This window comes from Vigna radiata, chromosome 8 (genome assembly GCF_000741045.1).
Source record: "Vigna radiata var. radiata cultivar VC1973A chromosome 8, Vradiata_ver6, whole genome shotgun sequence".
NCBI lineage: Eukaryota > Viridiplantae > Streptophyta > Magnoliopsida > Fabales > Fabaceae > Vigna > Vigna radiata.
This window is the reverse complement of record NC_028358.1, coordinates 13,336,389-13,360,982: the sequence shown is the minus strand read 5'-3', so window position 1 is coordinate 13,360,982 and position 24,594 is coordinate 13,336,389. Positions and strand designations below refer to the sequence as shown.

General features: G+C 35.4%; 3 protein-coding genes across 3 annotated transcripts; all 3 read right to left on the bottom strand.

Moving 5' to 3' along the window:
• Window positions 1-171: 171 nt before the first annotated feature.
• On the bottom strand, window positions 172-4,036 carry LOC111242269. Its single transcript, XM_022784773.1, has one exon. It carries the CDS (start codon window positions 4,034-4,036, stop codon window positions 2,969-2,971), a length of 1,068 nt encoding a protein of 355 aa, XP_022640494.1. The 3' UTR covers window positions 172-2,968.
• Window positions 4,037-8,299: 4,263 nt separating this feature from the next.
• On the bottom strand, window positions 8,300-10,937 carry LOC106770948. Its single transcript, XM_014656805.2, has 2 exons — window positions 10,593-10,937; window positions 8,300-10,272 (listed from the first exon to the last, which is right to left on the bottom strand). The coding sequence occupies exon 2, from the start codon at window positions 10,203-10,205 to the stop codon at window positions 8,583-8,585; it is 1,623 nt and encodes a 540-aa protein (XP_014512291.1). The 5' UTR covers window positions 10,206-10,272; window positions 10,593-10,937; the 3' UTR covers window positions 8,300-8,582.
• An 8,885-nt stretch (window positions 10,938-19,822) lies between these two features.
• Window positions 19,823-20,312, bottom strand: LOC106770258 (cysteine-rich receptor-like protein kinase 29). Its single transcript, XM_014656074.1, has 2 exons — window positions 20,292-20,312; window positions 19,823-20,173 (listed from the first exon to the last, which is right to left on the bottom strand). The coding sequence occupies exons 1-2, from the start codon at window positions 20,310-20,312 to the stop codon at window positions 19,823-19,825; spliced, it is 372 nt and encodes a 123-aa protein (XP_014511560.1).
• Window positions 20,313-24,594: the final 4,282 nt, after the last annotated feature.

Genomic DNA, 24,594 nt, shown 5'->3' with positions numbered 1-24,594 from the left:
CCCTATGTGAAAGTGCAAGTGACACTTGGAGCCCCTTGACACACTTTCACACTAAGTTGTGGGAACTAGACTATTACAATGTTGCTTAATACACTTGGAATTGCTTGAAAAGCATTTTCCCAAGGTACTTTAAGTTGCAAAAAGAATGAAATGTAACTTTCAAAGGTTCCGTGATACAAGTGCAAAGTACTATTAAATGTAGCAATGTATGAATAAAGCCAAGTATGGCTGTAAAGAGCTGCACAAGGTGTTGAGAGTGTATTCAATTACTCCCAAAGTAGGTCTGGAACTGCTGCAAGTAGGTCTGGAACAGCAGTATTCAATTACTCCCAAAGTGCACAATTGTTGCCTTGTTAGCAAGCCTTCCACTCCTTAATAGGCTACCCCTTTTGGAGAAGCAAACTGGATGCTAGAAAGCCTCACCAAAACGTGTCATTACCCTGCCAAACACCAAACCCATCACAGCAAAAAGAACAAATTCTGCACTGCACCAGATTGTATTTTCTGGTAACACACTTTGTGGCACCAACTGGAGGTCAAAATTGATGGAAGCAAGTGAGTTAAAGCTGGAATAAAAGGTAGCACTCAAAAAGAACCTAGGATTGGGGCTAGAACAGATTATAAAAGCAAGAAAAGACACACATGCTGCAGTATACAAGTTTTTACATGAATTCTCCAAAATTGGCAAAGTGTTTGATGAAATGTCTCAAAGAAAACTGCATATAGATGTTTCTGCTGTTACTGAGTTGTTAGCTACTGGATTGCGGGAGTTTCAAGCTTCTTTTAGAGGTTACTTTTCAATCACAGTGGTTAGGACAATAGAAATACTTTTCTCCCAGCTTTTGCCAATCCACACAATCAACAATTAAACTCAATTTTAAAACTGGTTCAAGGCTGGCTGCACATGCCAAACTGGTCTGGAAAATTNAAATTGATGCTTAACATAGTGTATGATGATTTCCCACAAGTTTATATGGTGATAATAACTAGATGCAGGCAGCTAGATACTCACAAAACAAAGTACAGCAGAAATTGACTATGACACTTCCCAAAATATGACCAAAATGAGGTACCCAGGCAGTGACTACAAGCCAATTCGAAAATTGACCATATGAACAGTAACCCCTCAGTTTTTATGCACTTTTGACAGATGTTTAGCTCATCAAATCAACCTAAAACAACTGTTTAAGAAAATTGGCTATGCTACTAAATGAATTCAAGCCAAATGAGGAAGTGATATAGTGATTTTGTGCATTGGTGTAGATCTGACCATAAAATCAGTTTGTACACATTTNAAATGATCAAACAAAGTGGTTCTGAGGTTCTAAATGCACAAAAACCAGCAGATATGTAAATTCACACTTCCACTTGCCAAATTATGCAGAAAAAACGTATAAAAACTGCAGCAGTTTATGAAATCAATATGAACTGGATTCAAATTGGTTTAGGAACAATGAATTCAAGGAAATTAAGTCTAGATCTAGCTTTAGAAGATAAAACTAGCAGAATTGAAATGGCCTACTGACTGGCAAAGCAAAGAACACGGTGCAGAGTTCAACCAGAAACAACAACACATTCATGATAGATTTAATGCAGCAACGTAATTGCTTTAATCCCCATACATCAGATCTGAATTAAATCAATTATTGAAGTGGTTAACATCAATTCAAACCATCTAAACAGATTGCTCACACCTCTGAATCACAGATTTTAAATTTCCATACAGAAACTGATATAGCAGAATTTGGCTGCTGTATTCTCGGAAATTCACGGAACTCAACTATGGTTTCTATGATTCAAGAATGCAACTGACTTGTATACACTTGAAACAAGTCAAAAATCACCAAAAGAACTTGCTACTATCAACAAACATCACAGATCTGGACTGAAAAAATTTTTCACAATATTTCCAGATTTGGAAACTAATTCTGACGCAAATTTTCAATGCCACAACAGATCAGAGAAGTTTGGCTTTCAATGCTAAGCTCATTGATCAAAGCTAGACAAAGTCTTCTTGCTTTTAAGATCAATATAGAGCTATCACAGCACTGGATGCACTGGACACACACTCACTGATTAAACACAAAATTATAACAAATTTAAAACGGCAGTGTGCACATGACAGTAACAAAACTGGAAAATGAAGATGAAGCTGAATAGAATGAAAAATTCAAGAAGATGCACCGATTAAAATGAAGAAAAACCACTAAGGAACAGTGAATGAATCAAGATCCACTCAAACACAATGAATCAGAAAAAAAAATTGGATGAAACAGTGACATTATGAACTGCACAAGTCGGGAAAACAAAACAGAGATTGGAAACGAGATGCTTATCTCATGAAGCGTGGATGAACACGTCTGGCTCTGGATACCACTTGATGGAAGCCTCCACCAAATTCATGCTTGGAGAAGCTTCACGGGTTCAGATTTAGCAGCGGATGAAGGATGCCATGATGATGGGTGAGGTGTAGTCAAGGTGTTTGATGAAGTCCGAGAGAGGTTGATGACGGAGTATTGGTGAATTCTAACTCAGAGAGCTTTCCTAAGGGGAAAGGAGCTAGAGGATAGGCAAGATAACATTGCACAAGAGTGAACTTGAGAGTGAAAGCTGAAATTTGGCAGCATTTCTTTACTTCAATTCAAGTTGCTTTACAAAGGATTGAATCCTCTCTTTTATAGATGAAGAGAGGTTCTGAAGTGTGCAGGGGAAGCTACTCTTTTTACACGTGAAGTATGCTAGCTAAGCTATGAATTGAACACGTGAAAAATGCAATGAAATGGTGCTCCACATGTGAATTTCGTCCAGCTCCTTTGTTCCACGTGGAAAATGACATAAGTGTGGCTAGCTTGGTATTTTCCATGTGCAAAATGTGTTTAGCAACTCCTAGCCATGAGTGATGCCTTATTCTTTCTCCTAATGATCTACAAAACAAGTAAACATATTTAGTTATTGTAGAAGAAAAGGTTTAGTAGAAAATACTCCAAAGAAGTAAAGTAGTGAGTGCTCCCTCTTCTTCTTGTATCTTCTTTGACATGGCTCTTGTTAGAGGTCCAATATGAAGCTTGGATGGTCCACCATCACTACCCTCCCTCTTAAGATCTCTCCTATATGATGATGTGGTAGGGTAGGTTCTTTTTGTGGAAGCTTTTCTCCTATTTTGATCTTCCACTCTCACACATAGCTGGACAAAATCATTTAGATCTAAGTAAGGTAAGAGTTCTACCTTATCTCTAATCTCATAGTTTAATCTAATTTGAAATCTAGCTATGGTGAATCTCTCCTCCTCTTTGATCCCATCTCTCAACATGAGTAACTCTAATTTTTGTCTGTATTCCTCAACACTCATGTTTATTTGTTGAAGTCGATGAAGCTTATCCATGACTTCTCTTGCATAGTAGGCCGGGACATGTCGCCTGTGTAAGGCTGCTTTCAATTCATTCCAATATTGGATGGTGTAGTCGCCATGCATCTTTTGGTCTCTCATGATGGATGTCCACCAATAAAGGGCTGCACCTTGAAAGGTCAAGGTGGCTAGGGTCACTCTCCTCTTCTCATCTATGTTATAGCATTCAAAAATTTGTTCAACCTTCATCTCCCACTCAAAGTATTCTTCAACATTATCTCTACCATGGAAAGGGGGAAGGTCAAGCTTAGGTTCCACATGATGGTCTTTATGGTTAGCATGACGAATAGGAGGGCGTTGATAGTGATCATAAGGTTGGTAAGTATGGTTATCACTATGGTGGGAATGATCATCTTGATCATGATGTTGCCTATGAGAGTGAGTTCCTTGTGTGTGCCTGCTTTGATTGATAACAAGAGTGGCGACCATTTGCCTTAGCTCATTCAACTCAGTCTTGGTTCTATTGAGTTCTTCTCGCAACTCTATGTTCTCCTGATCTTGAGTGACANCAAGAGTGGCGACCATTTGCCTTAGCTCATTCAACTCAGTCTTGGTTCTATTGAGTTCTTCTCGCAACTCTATGTTCTCCTGATCTTGAGTGACATTACCTTGAACACTAGAGTGACTCATGCTTGTGAAGTAGAGAAATTGTTTTCATAAAGATTTGAAAGCCTTGCACAAGTATGAATCAAAATTTTGGAAAAGAGGGTTTTATGTGTTTTTAGTGAATGACTTCTATAGAGCTTCTAAAGGTGAGGAAACCGAATAGCTCCCAGGAAGGAGAGGTGAGTCACAATGGACAAGCTTAGAAACCTTGTCCTTCCTTAGCCAAAGTGTTTCCTGACGTTTCTCACCCAAGTTTCTAGATAGAAGTCTTTCAAAACCCTTTTGAATGCAAGGATGTTATGCTCCTAGAAACCAAATGAAGGTTTAACTAAATGAAATGCGTTCCTAAGTATCACGGAGACTTAAAACATAAAAGTCAATCAAGCAAAGAAAGTAAATGAATGGCAATGGAAGACAATGATAAACGGCCCTATGTGAAAGTGCAAGTGACACTTGGAGCCCCTTGACACACTTTCACTCTAAGAAGTGGAAACTAACTATTACAATGTTGCTTAGTAGACTTGGAATTGCTTGAAAAGCATTTTCCCAAGTTACTTTAAGTTTGAAAAATGTAAAGAAAATTAAACTTCAAAGGTTCCGTGATACAAGGCCTTAAAAGTGATAAAATGAGCTACAATATGTATACAATGAGAATCTACTAAAGCTTGATGTAGTATAGCTCCAAAGTGTTTGAAAAGTGTAGGGTGAAGAATGGAGAAATGCTGCTGATTGCTGAAACAAAACTGCAGCTTGGAGAACAACCTTTGTATCCAATTCTACAAACTCTCCACTTCCTAGTATGCTAACCTCTTGGAGAAAGCTTCTGGAACCTGGATCACCTCAAAAAGGAGTCCCACACCACTGTCAAACACACAAAACCGTGAGAGAATTGGACAGCTGCTGCACCAGAACTCCATTATCCAAAAACCAAATTGCAAGTATAGTATGGAAGCCAAAAATGGTGAATTCAAGTGAGATACAGCTGGAATAAAAGGAGGCACACAAAAGGAGCCTAAGAAAGGGTCTAGAACAGATTAATAAAGCAAGAAAAATTCAAAAATAGTGGCTAAAATCTGTGCTGCAAACTGTTTGATAAAAATGCATAAGTGTTTGTCAAAATGCCTCAAAGACCAGCAGGTTTATGTGTTTCTCTGAATTATGCTTTTCAAAACTGGATTGCAGGGATAGAATTGCTTTTTCTGTATGCTTTTAGACGTAATTGAATAGTGGAAACGATTTAGAAGGTAAATCCCAGCTTTTGCCAATCCAATTTTGCAAAATCAAAAATCTGATATGGTGACAGCAATGAAACCGTGCTGCAGCAGTGAAAATTGGCTGAAAAATGAGAAACAGCAGTGGTGAATTTGAATGGCAGGTAGGTAAATGGTTCAATGACACTTCAAGCAACTTTATATCATCATAATAGATGTGTCCAAACACTCAAACAGCAAAGAAATGGCCTGCAGCAGAAATTTACTAGGTCACTTCCCAAAATCAAGCAAATTTGATGGATGGAATGATGATTTTGCAAACTAGTTGAATTTTGACCAAATGAACAGTAGCTACAAGGTTTAAATGGTCAAATAAACTTGTGCAACCAGTCACAAAGCACAGAAATAGTGCAATATGTGAAATGAGAATGCAAGTTGCTAGTTTCACTCAATATGGAAGGTTGAAAGATGAAATCTGCATAATTGATGAAGACTGACCACAATAACAGTTTGGACAAGTTTAGAAGGATCAAATAAGCTGGTCTAGATGTTCAAACAGCAGAGAAATGCACTAAAACCAGATTTGACCCTAGGAGTTGCCATTTATGCAGCAAACAGTGCAAATATGTGACAGATTTCAAGAAAAATTGGAATACAAAGCTGGCTGGATCAAGAAAACAATAAGAAATTACCTAAACAACTAGATCTAGCTCAAGATTATTAATAGCTAGCAGATTGATACATCCTATCACGCAGCAATGAAAATTCAGCACGGTGCTAAAACTGCAGAACAAGAACTCTCGGGAAATCCAATTTTCAAGCAATTCAATCACTCTTTTTGCATTTTAATGGCTAATAGTGATTGGCACAGCTTGCAACATGTTTAAAATCATCAAATAAACTTGTTCAAAGCTTTGGATGCAAAGAAAACTGAACAAAACAGAAGTCACAATGTAATACCAGAAAGAACAGTCAAAGCAATGAGCAAAAACAGAATTCACTCAACTGCACAAAGCTTTTCGACAATTATTGATAGATCTGGAATTCTAACACATGACACTGATATAAAAGCATCAAACAAACATGTTGTAATCGTGAACTTCAAGAAATCTGGTGGAAACAGGTTTGGCCACCAAAAACGTATTTGATGTAGATGTATGAAACAAAGAATGTGTAATCAATGCGTAAGCTCCGTTTATCCAAGCGAGACAAAGTCTTAGTGCTTATACGATCAAAGTTGAGCTATCACGGCATTTGTACTCGTAGAAAGACCGAAGAAAAGGCATGAACAGAATCAAAAACCAATGACAGTGATAAAACAGCAAGGTGTTTGCACATGACAGAGACAAAACGAAATTAAAGTGAAAGGTGGAATTGAACTCAAACAACTCAAAAGCACTGATTAAAATGAAGAGTAGTTGCTATGGAACAGTGAACAAACCGTATGATTCACTCAAACACAGATGAAAACGAAAAAAAAAAAAAATTCAATCAGTGACATATATGAAGAACAGGACGAAAAAAAAAAGAATTAAGTGAAGCTATCACTTAGCTCTTGATGCGTGGCTGGAACTGCTGGCTCTTGATGCCAAATGATGGAAGCTTCCTTGCAAATCGATCACGAGCAGCTCCCAAAACCAGAGGTGGCAGCGGAATGAAGGTGCAGAGTGTGGCACGGTAAGTGTTTGATGGATGCTTCAATGAAGGTGTGAGGGTGAATCAAGGAATCTCAAGCTCCGAAAGCCTTCCAAGAGGGAAGGAAGCTAGAGGAGAGGGTGCAAAAGAGGCACAAGTGTTTGAACTCTGAAAAATGATTCTGGAGAAATCTCAACAGCATTTCATTAAGTTTCAAAGTTGCATTTACAAATGATGAAGCTCTCTATTTATAGATGAAGGAGAGCTTCTAAGANGTGCTGTGCAAGCTATTNTAAGATGCACGTGNTGTAAAACANGTGGAAGAAGCTTGGGAAGCAAGNTACANTTGCCNACTCAGCAAAGTATTTGAAGAAGATGAAGNTGCTNTCTTCGGTACCGCTGGGCGGTAGAAGCTTGNAGCTGAGCGCTGGCAGCAAGTCNTCAATCCTNAGCTCCTTTGCTTCTCCTTGTTTGGTCACACGTCCAAGTGCTTGCTAAGCTTGCCAAGCTTTATTAATGACCTACAAAACATAGTAGAAGTAATTAGTTTTAGAAGAAGAAAGGATTTTAATATGTAATACTCCATAAGGGTAAAGTTGTGAGGACTCCCTCTTCTTCTTGTATTCTTTTGGACATGGCTCTAGTTAAGGGTCCTATGCTTAGCTTGGATGGTCCTCCATCAGATACAAAAATCGTTTACTATTCAGATGCTGATTGGGCTGGTTTTCCTTCTGATAGGAGGTCTACTTCTGGATATTGTGTCTCTATTGGTGGCAACCTGATATCTTGGAAAAATAAGAAGCAAAGTGTTGTGGCAAGGTCCAACGCAAAAGCAGCTCACATGACACTTATATGTGATAATCAAGCTGCTCTTCATATTAGCTCTGATACCATATTAGAAGGTAAGTTTAGGCCTAACTCAACCCTACAAAACCGGCTTGTTAGGTGAGGTTTGCACCTCACTTATATATTATAATTTGGCCTTATCTCTAGTTGATGTGGGACTTCCAACATCACTAAAGGTCAGAGTGGTAATAAAATTCTAACAAAACTTATAAACAGCTATAAGCAGCATGCCAGCATGTACAAGGTGTGCACATAGTTTGTGTCAGTGTCAAGACTTAAAAAAAGCATGTATTCCTTTTGTACAATTCATACACTAACTTAAAATAAAGAATACAGTAAAATAATCCTTATGTTCAACAATTCCAATCGGCTGGATGACATCGTATCCAGCTTCCTTAATGTAAGGAAGAACCTGCATTGTTTATTGAGAATATTTTGCAACAATAAAAAATCAACAGAACCAATTAAAAAATCAGCATGTACTGCAACTGGAGATTAGAGATAATGTTACCACATTAACATCATTGAATATTAAATTTCCAACCGTGTCTGTTGTGTCATGCGTGAGATGTCAGCGATTCACTTTGATCCAAGTCTAAGGTGAGGCACAGTGGTTTTATTTTGTTTGGTGCGATTCAAGTGCAATTAAGTTTTTGCAAAACATTTTCACACTTGACAATATTGGTTTTTGATCAAACAATGGTAGGTAATAAATGAGTTTTAGGAATCTGCAAAACCGAATAACCAAAATGCAACTCAGAATCAGCTTGATGTGATTCTCAGTGTATTGATACATTAAAAGTGTTATGATACTTTTGGGAAAAGGCTACATTAGAAAATGATAACTATACACAATTGGTAACATGTATCGCCTAAAATCATTTATTGTACAACTCATTCTTTCTTAAACGAACACTACTAAAAACTCCAGACCCTGCAGATTCCTGTGCCTCTCTCATGCGAGCCTTTGTATTAATCCTGCACACATAGTGAAGACCAACAAGGAGTTCAACCATTGCAGCTTCAGCTTTTGCTTGGTTTGCAAAGTAAAGAGTTTGAACAAGCAAAATATTTGCTTTACAAGCAGATTGCTCCCTCTCAAAATTCCTCTCAGAATGCCACTTTATCATGTTGTGTGCCAGAGGGACCAACCATTCCAATATGTGTGAAAGCACCAAACTCCATTCCATTGCAAGACTAGTTTCATCGACAGAGTGACGCGTGCTCTTTGCATACCACTTAAGCTTACTCCTCAGAGCTGTTCTTATAGTGGTTGGTAACATGTTATACAAATCATCTCTTGTTTCATGATCAATGAGGTGAGGTGCTGATACCATCTTCTCTATTAGCACAATCACATTTGCATAATGTAGAGCTAAAGCTGAACAGCCAAGGGTAGATTCTCCAGGCTTTAACCGATCCTTCATATATAGCTTAAAATAAATTCTTCTTCTGCATGTCAGAGATTTTTTATCCACTATGTTCTGAATGTTCTTCACATTGCTTGGCATACAAGTCTGTGCCACAGGAGAATTATTTCCAACTGACGTGCAACCTATGAATGGCCCAAAATTTTTGAACTGCTTGCTTTCTGAATGAAGCACTTGTTGCCTTTTCTTCTTTCTCTTGTTCTTGGTTTTCTCCTCTACAAATCCTTGCTTGCTCTCAAAACGTTGTGAACTGAATCGACGTGAATCAGCCTTAGAAGAATGCATAAGAGAAGAGAAGGAATGGCTGCGAGTAAGATGATTCAAAGAGGGAGAAAAGGATTCATTTTCCTGGTTTTCAATAGGTATAGGCCTATTTCCAAAGACAAGGATGATCCTCTCAAGAATTGTGAACAAAGATCTTGCCAATAACCGGACCACATAGTCATGACTTCTGTTCCACGGTGACATGTCTCTCAGAGTTTTCACTTGCTGTCGCTGCCACATGACCCTCTTGTGAAACTCAAGCAGTTTCACCCCATGAAGCTGGCGATTCGTTTTCATTCTTCTGAAAGTCTGTTCTCTCTCAGTTAGTACCTCAAGCTCTTGTGACAGTAGTGACATAGCAGCAACAAATCTATCCATTTTCTTCACCTTCCTCTCCATCTTTTTCCATGCATATTCCCACCCAGACCATTGAACATAATGTTGAAGAGGGTTGTGAAGAAAATATTCATAACCATGATACACTGGATCCTTGCACCTTTTACTCAACCTGACCACAGACCAAGCTAGAGACTCAAAGTTATTGAGTATCTCACTCAATGCCAGTTCCATCAAGAAATCTTCATCATCAGACACTAGCATTTTGACCCCAACCGATTTCACTATCCATTCCTTCGTAATCATTATCTCCCTGCTACTCAAAGAATGCCATAAGCTAACCACCTTAGACATCAAACCAGCAACTTCAAACGCCAAAATCCCAATCACTTCCTTACTATCTGATGCACTCTTGCGTGAAACTGGCAACAGACCACTAAACCATCTCCCATTCACTGCTTCACCCACCATAGTTCAATGGCCACGTTATCCTAATTAGCACCCTCAACGATCAACAAATACCCCTGTCCTGTTTAGACTTTATCAAACAAAAAAACACAAATTACAAACCCAAAACCCGTTAAAGCAACCAAATTGCAAGAGCAAAAATTGGCCAAGAATCACTCAACAACTAATGACCAACAGCAGCAAGCTTTAGTCTTTAAGAAAAAAGTTTCTGATATTTCAAAATTTGAGTTTAAACTCGGTATAACTCAATCATATAAGTTAACAAGTGAAGTAAGGATTACTCCTGATTAATACACAACTTTCACTAGAGTAAAACAAAGGATTCCCAACGGCTCACAAAACTCAACCAAGGATTCAAAACACACGTGAAGAAAGATATTAGAAACATACCCTCAAGAGGTCCGAAGCAGCATTGAGTTCGATGAGAAAAAACTGAAGCTCGCCAAGGATAACAGTGGAACATAACGCAGCTAAAAGCATAATTAATGGATGGTAGAGGTAGCAGAAAAGGATAAGTAAATGGGCAAAGGACAAAGCGCAAGGAAAAGACAGAGAGGGAGAAAGAGAGAGTGGAAAACCGGTCAAACCGAGGTAAGAAAAGAACAAGGGTGTCCACGTTGGTTTACGGTTTTGGGAAACGTGACGCTACTGTTACCATTCAGTGGCTTATTACGTTCGGTAATTGCTTGTTCAATGTGTCTGTGGGATGATGCTTCTTTTGACCATTTTTGGCTTTGGACTGGAGGGTAGCGAACAACTTCGTAAACATTGAGAATTTTTGACGCGGCTACTAGTGAGAGTGAGTATATTTTGCTCTTCACATATTTTAATATCTTTTTCTTAACATTTTTTTTACAATATAGATTCGGATCAATTATAAACTGTCGTATAAAAAATTGTTAAAAAAATTTGTAAAAAATACATTTTTTCTTTTGTTGTGGTTGTTTCATTGTTCCTGGGAGAGAAAGAGAACTTTAAGGAGCATATGCTATGTTGGATCAATCGTTTGTTATATGCTAAGCCTCGGATTGTGAAACTTTTGGATTTAGTGTATATTCAACATTGCAGAGAATTGGCCACAATGCAATTCTATTAAATAAATATACTAATATTAGAGAATTAATGTTCCAACTGCTCCGTTAAGTACTCTGATTTTAAGCAAATTTTGCTTTACCCCTGATATATACAAAAATATTGTTTCATTTTACAAATTCTTACTTGTTCCAAAATGAAAATGAATCCAGATATTTTTTATTATAAGTAAATGAGATATACGTATATATCTTATATGATTGCAAAATATAACATAATTAACAGTAGCAGAAGAATAAACTGCACACTTGATTTCACAATGGGTGGATTATTGGTGGGGTCTTTGTATTAAAATTGAATTAATAAATTTTGTTAAATATATTAGAGTATATCATTACCATTAAAATTATTAGAAGTTGTATTATGTAATATAATATGTAATGGAATATGAATTTGATATGTTATAGTGTCGTATTCATGAATACATTAAATTATATTTACTAAATATAATGAATAATTAAAGTTCATATCAATATTAAACATTATATAAGTTATAAATCTAATATGATGTTCGCAAAGCTCCTCTAAAAAATCTAATAAATATGACATATATACTTATTAAAATATACGAGTTTGGTATGGATTTATGCTTGTTAAATATGTATATATCTATTAAGTATACGAGTTTCGTATGGATTTCTGTTTTGTTAAACATGTTTTAATATTTTTTAATCTTTAATATTGAGATAAATTTGTTTTGTATAATAATAATACAATGAAGGTTTTTTATATCAATTAAAAACAATTTTTTATGACGGTTCTAAAATTGGTATAAATAAAATTATCATAAAAAAAATTTAGTGTTTATGTCGATTTTGAACCTGACATAGAAAATTTAAATGTGTTATAACCAATATAGAAAGTGTGTTTTTTTTTTCTATTTTATTGTTCTCGTTTAGTTGCTCTTCGATCTCTATGAATGACTGACAGGTAGTTTTAGAAGAGTGGGACAAATGTGTCTTTTCACCGAATAAGGACTTGACGTAAGAAACCCTTGATGAGTTCATTGTTGGGCTTCTCCATGTTGCATTTCAGTTCTACAATCGAAGCATATCTAGATGAGGTAAACAAGAGTGTGTTTTTGACATCGATTATGAATTGAAGCTTAAAGTTCAACATTTTAGTTTCGATTCCCTAAGAGTTGAAGCATTAAACCATAAATAAATTATAAACAATAAAATAATGTGGATTTGGCTCCAGTTTTGCTTATAATTGAAGCCAAATACCCTTTATGCTTTAGTTATGGTTATAACCAAAGCCTAATGTAGTTTTTTTTTAAACTTTTTTTTTCTTAAAGGGTATTAGGCTATGGTTATAACTTGAATCAAATTCGAATACCCGTTTATGCTTTGGTTTTGGCATACGTCACCATAACCTAATGTTGACATTTTTTTAAAATATTTTTTTTGTTCTTTCCTATATATTAAACTTGCAAAAATACCCAACACGCGAACAACACAGAAACATATATCAAAATCTAGATACAAGTAAATGTGCTAAATGTTATCTGCACATTTTGTGCTAAATCCTTAAGAATATGTTATCTTACAACAAGTAAATGTGCTAAATACTATTGTACATTTGTATTATGTATTTTGCACAAGCTACTCTTAACTAATTAATGGACTTATTAAGAATTGGTGTAGGACTTTTGAATTTCTACACAAAAGACAATAATTCCAAATAGTATATAAAAGGACAAAGTTGCAAAGTATTTGATTCAATGCAATTATTACCGTTTTCCAATATGTGACACCCAAACACTGATGAGGGCGGGGAGTGATCGCCGATGCAAGAGGCACGGATAAGGAGCGACTCCTGGCAAGCTTCCAGTGGAAGGGGCACATGGACGAATCGAACATACACCGGAATGAGAGGGATCTAGAGACTGTATAGGTATGGGACTATACGGTTGAAGGATAGCTTAAAGGAATTAATTTGGCTACTCATATCAACAAATGCATTTGCTTTTCGGTAGTCTATCCCATAAGAACTCCATGGTTAAGCGTGCTTAGCCTAGAGTAATTTAGGGATGGGTGACCTTCTGGAAAGTTTTCCCATAAAATGTGCGAGTGAGGACAAAGCACATTGGACAGCCTCGTGTTGATCTGTGGGGGCAGTCAATATTCCCTGTAAGTTGCCGGGGCGTTAACAACATGTTATGTCTTGCAATTAAACTATGTAAAAAGGAATGTTTTGGGATACACTTTTATAACAAAGAAAGTTCAGAACATTGAGGTTCTTACCAATATATTAATTGTTTGAGATGGTTTAGGGTAGACTTGTGCAAGGAGAAAAACCACACAACAATGTTGTCTTTTAGGAAAACCACAAGTAGTTGTCATTAAAGTCTGAATTTAAAATAACTTTATTGTTATACCTTAAAATGACAAATTATAATTACAAATCCATAAAGTACACTTGTGCAGCAATATAAAGGACAAAATATATTTGCTTCCTCCATGTAAAGCAGTTGGTGACGTATGTTTTGATGTCATCAAATTTATTGCCTTCATAAGTAAGTTGGGGGTCTATGAACCCATACACATAATTCAACCTTATATTGTTATTGACATCACACATATACCTGGACATAAAACATTTATTTGATATAAGTAACTACATAAATGAATTTAATATAAAAAAGGGTTTGAAGGCTTACGTCATCCATAACTGAATAAGGGTAATGTTTAGTTTTTCTTTTCCTCACACAAGTTGTAAGACATTTTGCTTATACAAGTACAATGGGATGTTAGTGTCTCTCCCTAAATTAGAGCCGTCAAAATGGGTCACAACCCGCGGGTCAACCCGGCCCGTCACGGGTTCGGACCGGGTTGGGTTTGAAAAATACAACCCACTTATATGCAGGTCAGATTTCAACCCAGTTCATTTAGACCCGCCTCATGCGGGTTGAACCCGTGGTGAGCCGGGTTGGCCCACCAACCCACCTACTTAATTTTATTTTTTTAATTTATTATTTTATGTATGAAACCCTAAAAAATAAAATACTTTCTTCACTCACTGTGTATACCAAAAAAGTAACATCTGCTCTCACAAATCACTCTCACGGTACTTGCTCTCATTTGACGGTGCTCTCACCATCACTTCACTGAAATTCTTCAAGGAGCAAGTAAAACACCCTTCTTTTTTTCTTCTCTTTTCTCCACATTTTTGTTTTTTCAGTTCTCTTTCTTTTTTTTTTCAAAAACCCTATAATGACAAAAATAGGGATTTGCGAATTTGTTTTTTGTTTTGGGGGATTTGAAGACATGGAATGATTTTTTCATGTTTTGACATGCTTGTATCAGATTTTGTTCATTTTATTTAAACAATTTCAGTATACATTATTTGAACAAGCTCTTTTTTATATCTTTGAATTTGGGAAATTATGTTACAGATTAAACTATTAATTTTTTGTTGATATTGTTGAGTATTGATTCTCTTTTTTTTTACTAATACTTTTTTATTGATTGCTGAAATTGTTCTGATATTAGGAATATCTTTATTAGTGAGTTTGGAGACAACAAGAACAAGGGTCAAGGGTTACAACAAGAATAAAAAATGATGAATATAAGAAACTTATTTGTATATTTTTTGTGTTTGTTTTTGGATGACATTTTGATTATATTGTACTTTTTATTATTATTTTGAGTTGTCTTTAACATAATTTTTTGGGAGTGAAAATTGTTCAAATTTAAATTACAGAAAATTTGTATTTTTTTATTTTAAAAAAAATGTAATTAAATGGGCTAGTGAGCCAACTCGTTTACCCATTAACCCGTGGTGGGTCGGGCCGGGTTCAAGTTTTTCTAGTTCGCTAATAAATGAGCCGGGTTGGATTGGCTCACTAAGTGACCAACTCGTGGTGGGCCGGGTCGGGTCGAGCCGCGTTACCCGTTTTGACAGCTCTACCCTAAATACACTAGAATCCCATGGAACCGACATCAATTCATTGATTATTATGTCATCAAGTTGGTGCAATGCATGAAAAGAATCGTCAATAGATAGATGAATCTTCTTGTGTTTAGGACTTTCATCTCAATGTGTTTATTGTTACATGGAAAACTATTTAAGTATGAAAATAAATAACATGTAAACTTATTAATGGAGTAGCGTATGATGGATTTGGGATTTTATATTGCTGGATCAAAATAGAACCAACCAAATCTCTAGACTAGGCGAGGAAAGATTAAAATGTCTGTGTCACTATTAGGGATGACAACGGGTCGGGTCGGGCATGGATAATGTCTACTTGGAACCCGACCCGCATGCAAAAAAATACATGTTACCCGCCCCACTATCTACCGGATACCCGCATAAAAAAAAAACACAGATTTTGTCCAATCCGCGAATACTCGTTGGATACCCATTTTAAACCCGTAAATATTTTTAAAAAAATATTTTATGATTTTTTAAAAAAGTTCCAAATTAAATTGAAAAAAAAACATAATTTTCAAAACCAAAATTGGGTGCCCAAACCCTTTATTTTCAAAAATAAAAGGGGCAAAAGCTCAAACCACTTTTTAGGTTTTCTACAACAAGCAAGAAAAAAGGTAGAACCCTTTTTTTTCTCTTTTTTTTTTTTTTTTCAGAAACGACAAACCTTAAGTTTCTTTTCTTTCTAGAACCAGAGAAGTTCTCCACGACAACTTCATTCTCTAACCCAGGTTGGTCTTTGGAGGACACTATTGCGTCTCACTGTTATATCAAGTCCATAGAATAGTCTCTTTTGCACGCCGCCAGTAACACTAAATTCCACCAGATCTGTAAAAGAATATAACAAAGCCATAATCATCTTCACTTCAACAAATATGGAGATGACAACCTCCTCTTTTATCTCTAACTGCTCCGTCGTCGCCTCGTGAACCAACAATTAGAGTTGCAAGGCCCGATATCCTCCTACGTCAATCACCGCTGGCCGATCCTTCCCACGTAGGTCGTTCGTGGCATTGAGCCGTTGTAACACATTTTCTTCTCATTAGAGGAAATCCTAGGACTGAACTTTCATTTTCTTCTCTGCTTAAATGAAAGGAAAGTGTATGAGAAAAAAAGTGAAATTTAAGGTTTGTTATTTCTTTGACGGCAAAGAGAATACATTAATTAGTTAGAAAACAATATAAAGTAAGAAAACCTAATGGGTAAAATTGTAATTTCATTTTTCAAACGGGTAGCGAATATCCACGGGTATGGATAGTGTGATATCCGAACTCGACCCGTTAACAAGCGGGTATTAAATTACCTGCTACCCGTGGGTACCTTTTACCCGCGGATACTAAATACTTGCAACAGATTTTACCTACGTGTATCTGCAGGTGCAAATTGTTTTTCCATCCCTAGCCACTATATATACCTCATATGTTGGCATGGGAATTAAAGCATATAGTATGAGAATTTCCTCTATTATAGCCCTAACCTCACTGTTTGTCAACTCCATACCATGAAGAATTATGGCTACCTCAAATATTGTTCCACGGGCCACTCGTGTCATCATTGTATCATCCAAAAATATAGTTGACATGGACAAGCATAAAAAACAAATGAGAAACGAACACATTAAATTGTTTCGGGTTTCCTAGTAAGAAAAAGTACCTCCTTCTTTATTCCTAAACATCATATTCATCTTAGGCATCGATAAAGCAAGCACATAAACTAAAAACACGAGCAAAAATGGCAGCAAAAAAAAAAGTTTACCAACAATGAACAAATCAAGACTAAAAAAAACATACGAGAATCCCTTACCATAACGATGCAGACGACGAATGTCATAGGCGAACGGAGCAAGACAACGACGAATGAAAGTGCATGATACAATGCAAACAATGGCAATAGCTTTGACACACAATGACACAGTCGTAGTGGTGTTCAATAACGAAGGGAGTTGCAATGGGGGTTGTGTGTTGGTTCACACAAGAGGAAGGCAGAAGATAACTATTTCTTCGAGAAATATTTCCCTAGAAAAACCTTTAGGTCTTGGTTATTAGAAAATTTGAAGCATAAACATATATATGGCTTCGGTTATTCATAAAACCGAAGTTTAAAGGCTGCTAATAAAACAAAAAATTATGAATTTCATTAGAAATTTTGAAATTTTAATAAACTTTATGACTTCATCTCAATAAAAACCGAAGCAAAAGGTATATATGACTTTAGTTATTGAAAAGTCGAGGTTGAATCTCAAAGCTCAGATAATATAATTAAAATAAAGGAGTTTCAATTTTGAAATGTTAATAAACCTTTTGGCTTCAATTCTTTAAAAATCAAAGCAGAAAGAACATTTGGGTTTGATTATTTAAAAACTGAGGTCAAATCTTAGTGCTAAGATGATATAATTAAAATAAAGGAGTGAAAATTTTGAAATTTAAATCAACCTTTTGGATTTGATTCTTTAAACACAGAAGCAAAAGGTATGACTTAGGTTAATAAAAAATCAAACTCAAATATCCTATTCAGATAAAATAAAAAAAAAATAATGGAATTTTTGAAAATTTTTGATAAAAAATAGTGTCAAACAAGTAGGTGAAATTGTTGAGTTCTATGGTAATGAACTTAATGGAATAAGTTAAAGTGATCCCACTACTGTGAAAAGATTATGCTAGAATTAGAATGTGCTACTTTGAAATCACATAATTTTTTTCGTAGTAGTCCAAGGAGTTGGTTTACTTTTGGGCATACTTCATTTGGTTTGTTATTCTTTTTCGGACACATTTGGAATGGTGCTAAAACTTTGTTTAGAGATGTTTTTGCTGGTATCAACCCAGATTTAGATGCTCAAGTAGAATTTGGAGCACCCCTTTCAGCCTCCACTCTTGAGTAACCAAGGACATAAATGCATATGACTTCGGTTTTTCAATAACCAAAGTCTAATCTCATTCCTAAGATAAAATAATTAAAAATAATAATGAAAAGTTTGAAAAATTTTGAAAATTTCGTGCATATTTTAGCTTCGGTTGTTGGGGAACCGAAATAGAACCTATATATGGCTACAATTCCCATGCAACCAAGGCCTGTAAGTTCACGAAGTTTTTAAAATTTCTATCGTGTCTTTATGTTTACTTTTCTTCAAAAGCAAAACATATCACACGAGTTAAAATAGCCAAAACTGCATTAGTGTAGGCGTAGACACAAAATTTGTTGTTAAATTTGGTGAAGGGCATCAAGGTTTCGTCAAGGACGTTGAGCTTCTGGACCTTGTTTTTTTTTAAGAGTATGAGGAAGGAGGCCTCGTCAAGAAGCACAATGACATGTGGGTTGGACGAGATGAAGGGCCTTAGCGACATGTTGGTGTGGATGACGGTGTAGTTGTGATGGTGAATTCTAGAAACCTAAAATATTGATTAAGAGAGAGATAGAAGAAATGAAAAAAAACCATAAATGAGAGAAAAACACCCACTTACCAAATGAGATTTTAAGGGTGTACACCCCTAAGATGACTTGGGTTTGTGATTGTTGTTTTTAAATTTCGTAAGGAGAAGAAGAGATGCACATTAGGAAAACTTATGCCAGTGCTGAATTTCTTAATTTTATATTTAATTGGATTTGGGGAAAGATATGCACCTACACCTAACCAATGCAAGTTCCATGAAAAGAGAAGAAATCTGTAAGTTATAAGTGCTTTTAGTGGATTCTATTTTAATTGAAACTCATTAAAGGAAGAAGGTGAACAGGCAACAAAAAGCACCCTTAATTTTTAATTGGGATTGAATTTTGTTTTAATTGAAACCTGGATTCACCAAGAAAGCGAACAAGTGCTGTGGCTACAAAATAAAACGTGAATTTTAATTGCATTAATTTGTAATTGGGTGGTGTTGTGGCTGATCACACACATAACAAGGTGAACTTTTTAATGCATTAAATTTTAATTAGGTTTAGGTTTTTTTGAACTAAGTCCATTCACCAAAGAAAGTGAACAGGGGGTGCAGAGGAGGACATTACACAAAGAGCGTGTGTGCAGCAAGGAGGCAAGGAGGAGACGAGGAGGCAAAGAGGGTGCAAAGAGGAGAAGAGTTGGAACTAGTGTGGTTAGAAGGGAAGAAGGAAATTAAAGACATTATAATGGTTCTTGTGGTAACTAACATAAAAAGTCTTGTACTTTATTACATAATTGTTACCACTCTCATTTTCTATGTTGATTTTAATTAGGTTTAATGTCTCGATAGGTCCATATTTTGGTCTGAAATTTCAAATAGGTCCCCTTTCTTTTCGGCGTCTCAATTGCATCCTTGTTTTTGTAAAATTGGTGCAATTAAAGGTCTGCTGTCGAATTGGACAAACGACCGTTTAACTTTGGCTTACGTGGCATGATTCGTGTATATAGTAATCATAGGTGGCATTAAAATCAAATTTTGTATTAAAATTTTTGAATGCACATAGGTTTAATCAGCTTTATCTAAGGGCAAAGTGGGGAAAAAAACTTAAGTGCAACCCCTTTAATTGAGAAATGCAAATCAGATTGGGGAAAAAAATTGAAAGTTCGTTTTATTAGGGTTTTACAACATTGCCTCCAGCCTTCCCATTCTGATGAACAACATCTAGCGAGGGTATAACTCAGTAATTGAAGCTTCATTTTCTGATTCTTGAGCTGATTTAAGTATTAGTTCACTTGATCCTCTTTCCCTTGAATTATACTCCCATGAATGCATCTTTGGAAAGATTTTAGTTCTACTGTTCATATAAAATGCAGGTTCTGCACGAATAGGAAGACTCAGAGAATGGCTATTAAGCATTAGTACAATGGTAGCCATGGTTGGTCTGTCAACTAAATTTTCTTGAACATAGAGTAAACCATTATGGATGCATCTCAGCATTTCATGCTGTGAATTACTGTTGACTGATGGATCTACAATATTTATAGCCTTCCCCTCCTTCCAGCTTCTCCAAGCCTGCAAAATTTGTTATCAGATCACGAATTCACTTCTACATTAACGTTTTGGACTATCTAATCTTCTAATCCATAATTTAGGTGGCAAAGAAGAAACATGTGACCAAAAAAAGACTTACGAAGCTTAGCATATCCTCCATGCTCTCCCCATTATTGATTCCACTATTTTTCTGGTCGCTTCCAATCTCAAGAATAAGATATCTGATTTTTTCCCTCACACGAACCCTAATAATACGAATTCCTAATTTTTTTCCCCAACCTGATTTATATTTCTCAATTAAAGGGGCTTCACTTAAATTTTTTAATTTTTCCCACTTTGCCCTTTCCGAAAACCTAATTTCACTTTTGTGCATTCATAATTTTTAAGACAAAATTTGTTTTTAATGCCACATATGATTAATGTATACACTGACCATGCCACGTAAGCCAAAGTTAAACGGCCGTTTGTCCAATTTGACGGTAGACATTTAATTGCATCAATTTTACAAAAACAAGGACTCAATTGAGATACCGAAAAGAAAAGGGACCTATTTGAGATTCCAGACCAAAATAGGGACCTACCGAGATATTAAACCTTCTAATTATAACCGACATAGAAAGTCTTGTACTTTTTACAAAATTGTTAGTGTTTTTGCATTCTATGCAGGTTAACCAACATAAAAAATCTTATATTTTATTACAAAATTTTCACCATTCTCACTTTCTATGCCAGTTCTAGTGATAATCGACATAAAAATTATCATTATATTTACAATTTTATCACTGCTTTACTTAGTATGACAAATGGATTATGTTACAAAAGTGGTGCCTTATATCTCAAGCGAAGACGGGGGGGGGGGGGGTGAATTGGATTTTGCCTTAAAAAGTTGTTCTTTTCAAAAGCTTTGCAAAATCTTTGACTTTTCTTGAAATCAATAAAACAAGTATAATGAATCAACAATAAAAGAGAAAGGAGAGAAAGATCAACACAACGACATATACTGGTTCGGCCAAGCCTACATTCAGTCTTCCTTCAACAACCTCAGTTGAAGGGATTCCACTATAATGATTGAGTTAAGAGAATACAGAGATGTCCCCTCTTAATGTACTTCTCACCCCACTCAAAATAACTTATAGTAACAAGATGTGAACACCCTCACAATCTTAAAAAAACATAGAACAATACGAGAGCTCTCTAAACACCTTGAGAATAATCCCAACTCTCAATGAAGAACACCACGGTTCCCTTCCCTGGAAAAGCTGCACAGAAACACAATCCTCATATTGAAAATGTTGCAATTGATCTTCACAGAAGTACACCAGTAGTGCAGAATTGATAAGAATTCTTCAGCTCAAATTTCTTGAAAGAATCTTGATGATAATCCCAAATTTGATCTTTGATTCTCCAAGACTGTTCTTAGACGGTCCTGTTATCAATACTCGATCAATAATTTAGTTATGAAAGTGATAATTCATAAGATTGATTTGAAACCGCGCACAAGACAGTTATTTATAGGATTTTTGAATCGTGACGCACTTCAATCGATTACGTAAATAATGTAATATGTTAAGCTTTTCTTTTTGCTATAACAGTTTTACATTTGTTTAAGATTTAACATATTATACAGCTCATGCAATCGATTATGAAATTCATACAAGCCAACAATGAATTCATATGACAGTTATAGACAATTAAGACTTTAAATGAAATTGACTTTCACAAGCTAAATAATTTAACCGATTAGGAAACTTATGTAATCAGTTATGTTCAACACTTAAGCAAATTTTGAAATCAATTTCTATTCCAAACATATTAATTAACTTATCAAACACATGTCGACATACCAACATGTTTTAATCGATTATACAATTAATGTAATCGATTACTGCACAACTGTTTGCCCCTATTAAGCATATATTGATATATGGAGAAATCTAACAGATTATATACAATGTATAATGGATTATTTCTACCATAAATATAATGTGCAATCGGTTTAAGCTTATGATTCATTTACAAACAATGAATGCATATACCAAACATCTCAAGCATAAACATAATAAGGATAAAACAATTGTTATGTCATTTTTTGTGCAAGAAACCATAAAACATTCTTTTGTTTATCATAAAAAACATAGATATATATGGTGAGTATAGCTAGATATAGCCCCCCTATCAACAAATTAAAATTGTCATAATAAGTTATCATAAAATTCAATCTTTCAATAATAATACTCCAAATTTTAAACTGTTATGTTTTTATACCTTTTAATTGAAAAAAAATTTGTTTTAATCTATTCGTTCATACACTTTATAGACATTGTCAAAATTATATTAATGTGAAAGAGAAAAAAATGTCATTAGCATTTAACAATAAAATATTGAAATATAATATCATATAAACAACTTATAACTATTAATCACAGAAGTGAAATGTTTAATAACATATCGAATTAAAGTAACTATTTGTCAAATTGCAAAGACTACAAAGAATATTTCCCAAATACGAAATCATAAATAAACTTATCCTTAATTTAAAAGAAAAAAAACACATTTAAACTTATTAAAAAACTACTAATCAAAAAGATGTGATGAAAGTAGGTACAAATAATCCATACCCACAATCCCGATTGCTCTCACTTAAGCAATCGTCTTACTTTGATTTTGATAGCAAACTTCTCTCCAACTTCTCCTTAGTGATTGATCTTTGTTATAGCTCCTCTTTGATATGCACTGTCCAATGTTTTCCATATGTGTGCTTATCTTCTTCCTTGAGCCTCACAATTGTTAAGATACCTTAAAAGTAAAGTATTTATGTCTCAAGGTAACTTTAGATGTCTTCAATGCAATACTCCATTCTTCTCTTCTCGAGCATGATTAAGAATTATGGGTACAAGGATTAAGACTCTTTTGCCAACTTCTTAGATTCTTGATAGTAACCTCCTTGGCTAGGTTGGGCCAAAGCTAGGAGATGTGCATGGAGGGATGTTTCCTTAAATGGATGGTGCATAAATATGGTGGTAAATGGTCCAAGGATGATGAGCTAAGGTGTGGATGGTGTAGAATCTCACAGCCTCTAAGAGAGGTGAGGCCAATTCAAGGAGGAAGGTGACTAGAGGGGTCTCTAGGGTTGCTTTAATCTTGATCTAGGAAGTGTATGTCCTAAATTTGGAAACAAAACATTACATTAATCCATGATGAAATACAAGGGTGGAGACATCTCTATTTATAGGCCAAGGGTGTCTCTTTCTAACCCTAAAAGCATGATCTCTCACCTTTGCTCTCATTGGCAAAAAATGAGGCCTTCTAAGGAGTGGACAAGTGTCCACAAATCCTTTGCAATGATGGGAGGACATATGGCCACTCACAAAAACACAATACTCTCCATTCCTAGAGTATCATGTGGCCACTACTAAAAAGAAATCCTCTCCAATACTGGAGGGACATGTGGCCACTACCAAAAAGAAATCCTCTTCACTCCTAGGGTGCAATGTGGCCACTTCTTAAAATTAAATCCTCTCCAATGGAAGCATGACACATGGCACACACTTTTTACTTGGTTTGATGTCTAACTTAAGGAAAATCATATCCTACTTAAGGCCTTAATATAAGCCTTAAACAAACCTACACTACATGGCCGGACACAATGACCTAGATATCCTACACTACTCTTCAATCCATGCTCCATGATGGCTCCAAAGTGGCCCACAAGGTAGGGTTGATACCATCTTCATGGATGTCTTCCACTTTATTGAAAATGTTTGACCATGGCTAGGGAATTTTCCATCAATTCTCCTATGGTGTCATCTTCTAGATGAGAAAGAGTTAGACCAATATAATCTTTTTGTGGTACTTAAAGGAGAAAAATTTTAAGTTTAAATAGAAGTTAAGTTAAGGGGGAGCTTAACAGTAGTATCTATTTAAGGGGTTAGCACAACTTCAAGCTACGAAGACAGCGACGAAGAACAAAAATGTTTTCTTTTTATTTGTTTTGCTTTATCCTTTTATAAAGTTTGATATTATTTTAATTGGTACTATTCGTGAGTGAAGATTATATACCCCTGGTATAATCAATCATAATGAAACTTCAATTAAGCTTGAAACTCATCAAACTTGTGCTATATATTGCTTGTTATATATTCGAATGGATTTATTTGAAAACTTGATATGTTAAATCTCTTTGGAAAATAGCATGGTTTAAACTTTATTGTTTTATGCCAAAAACAAAAAATATTAGGTTAAAGTTCATATTCCAATTTATTTTTATTAAATGTTTTTTAAACAAAGTGTAACATGAAGATGATTTTACCTTAGCTCAAATAATGACATATGCAGAGCATATTGTGCATATATCTTTTGATCATTTCATGTTAAATTTCAAAATAATGTTTATTCTACATTTACTAAGTCTTATTTGGAACATAACCTTTTTTTAAAACATG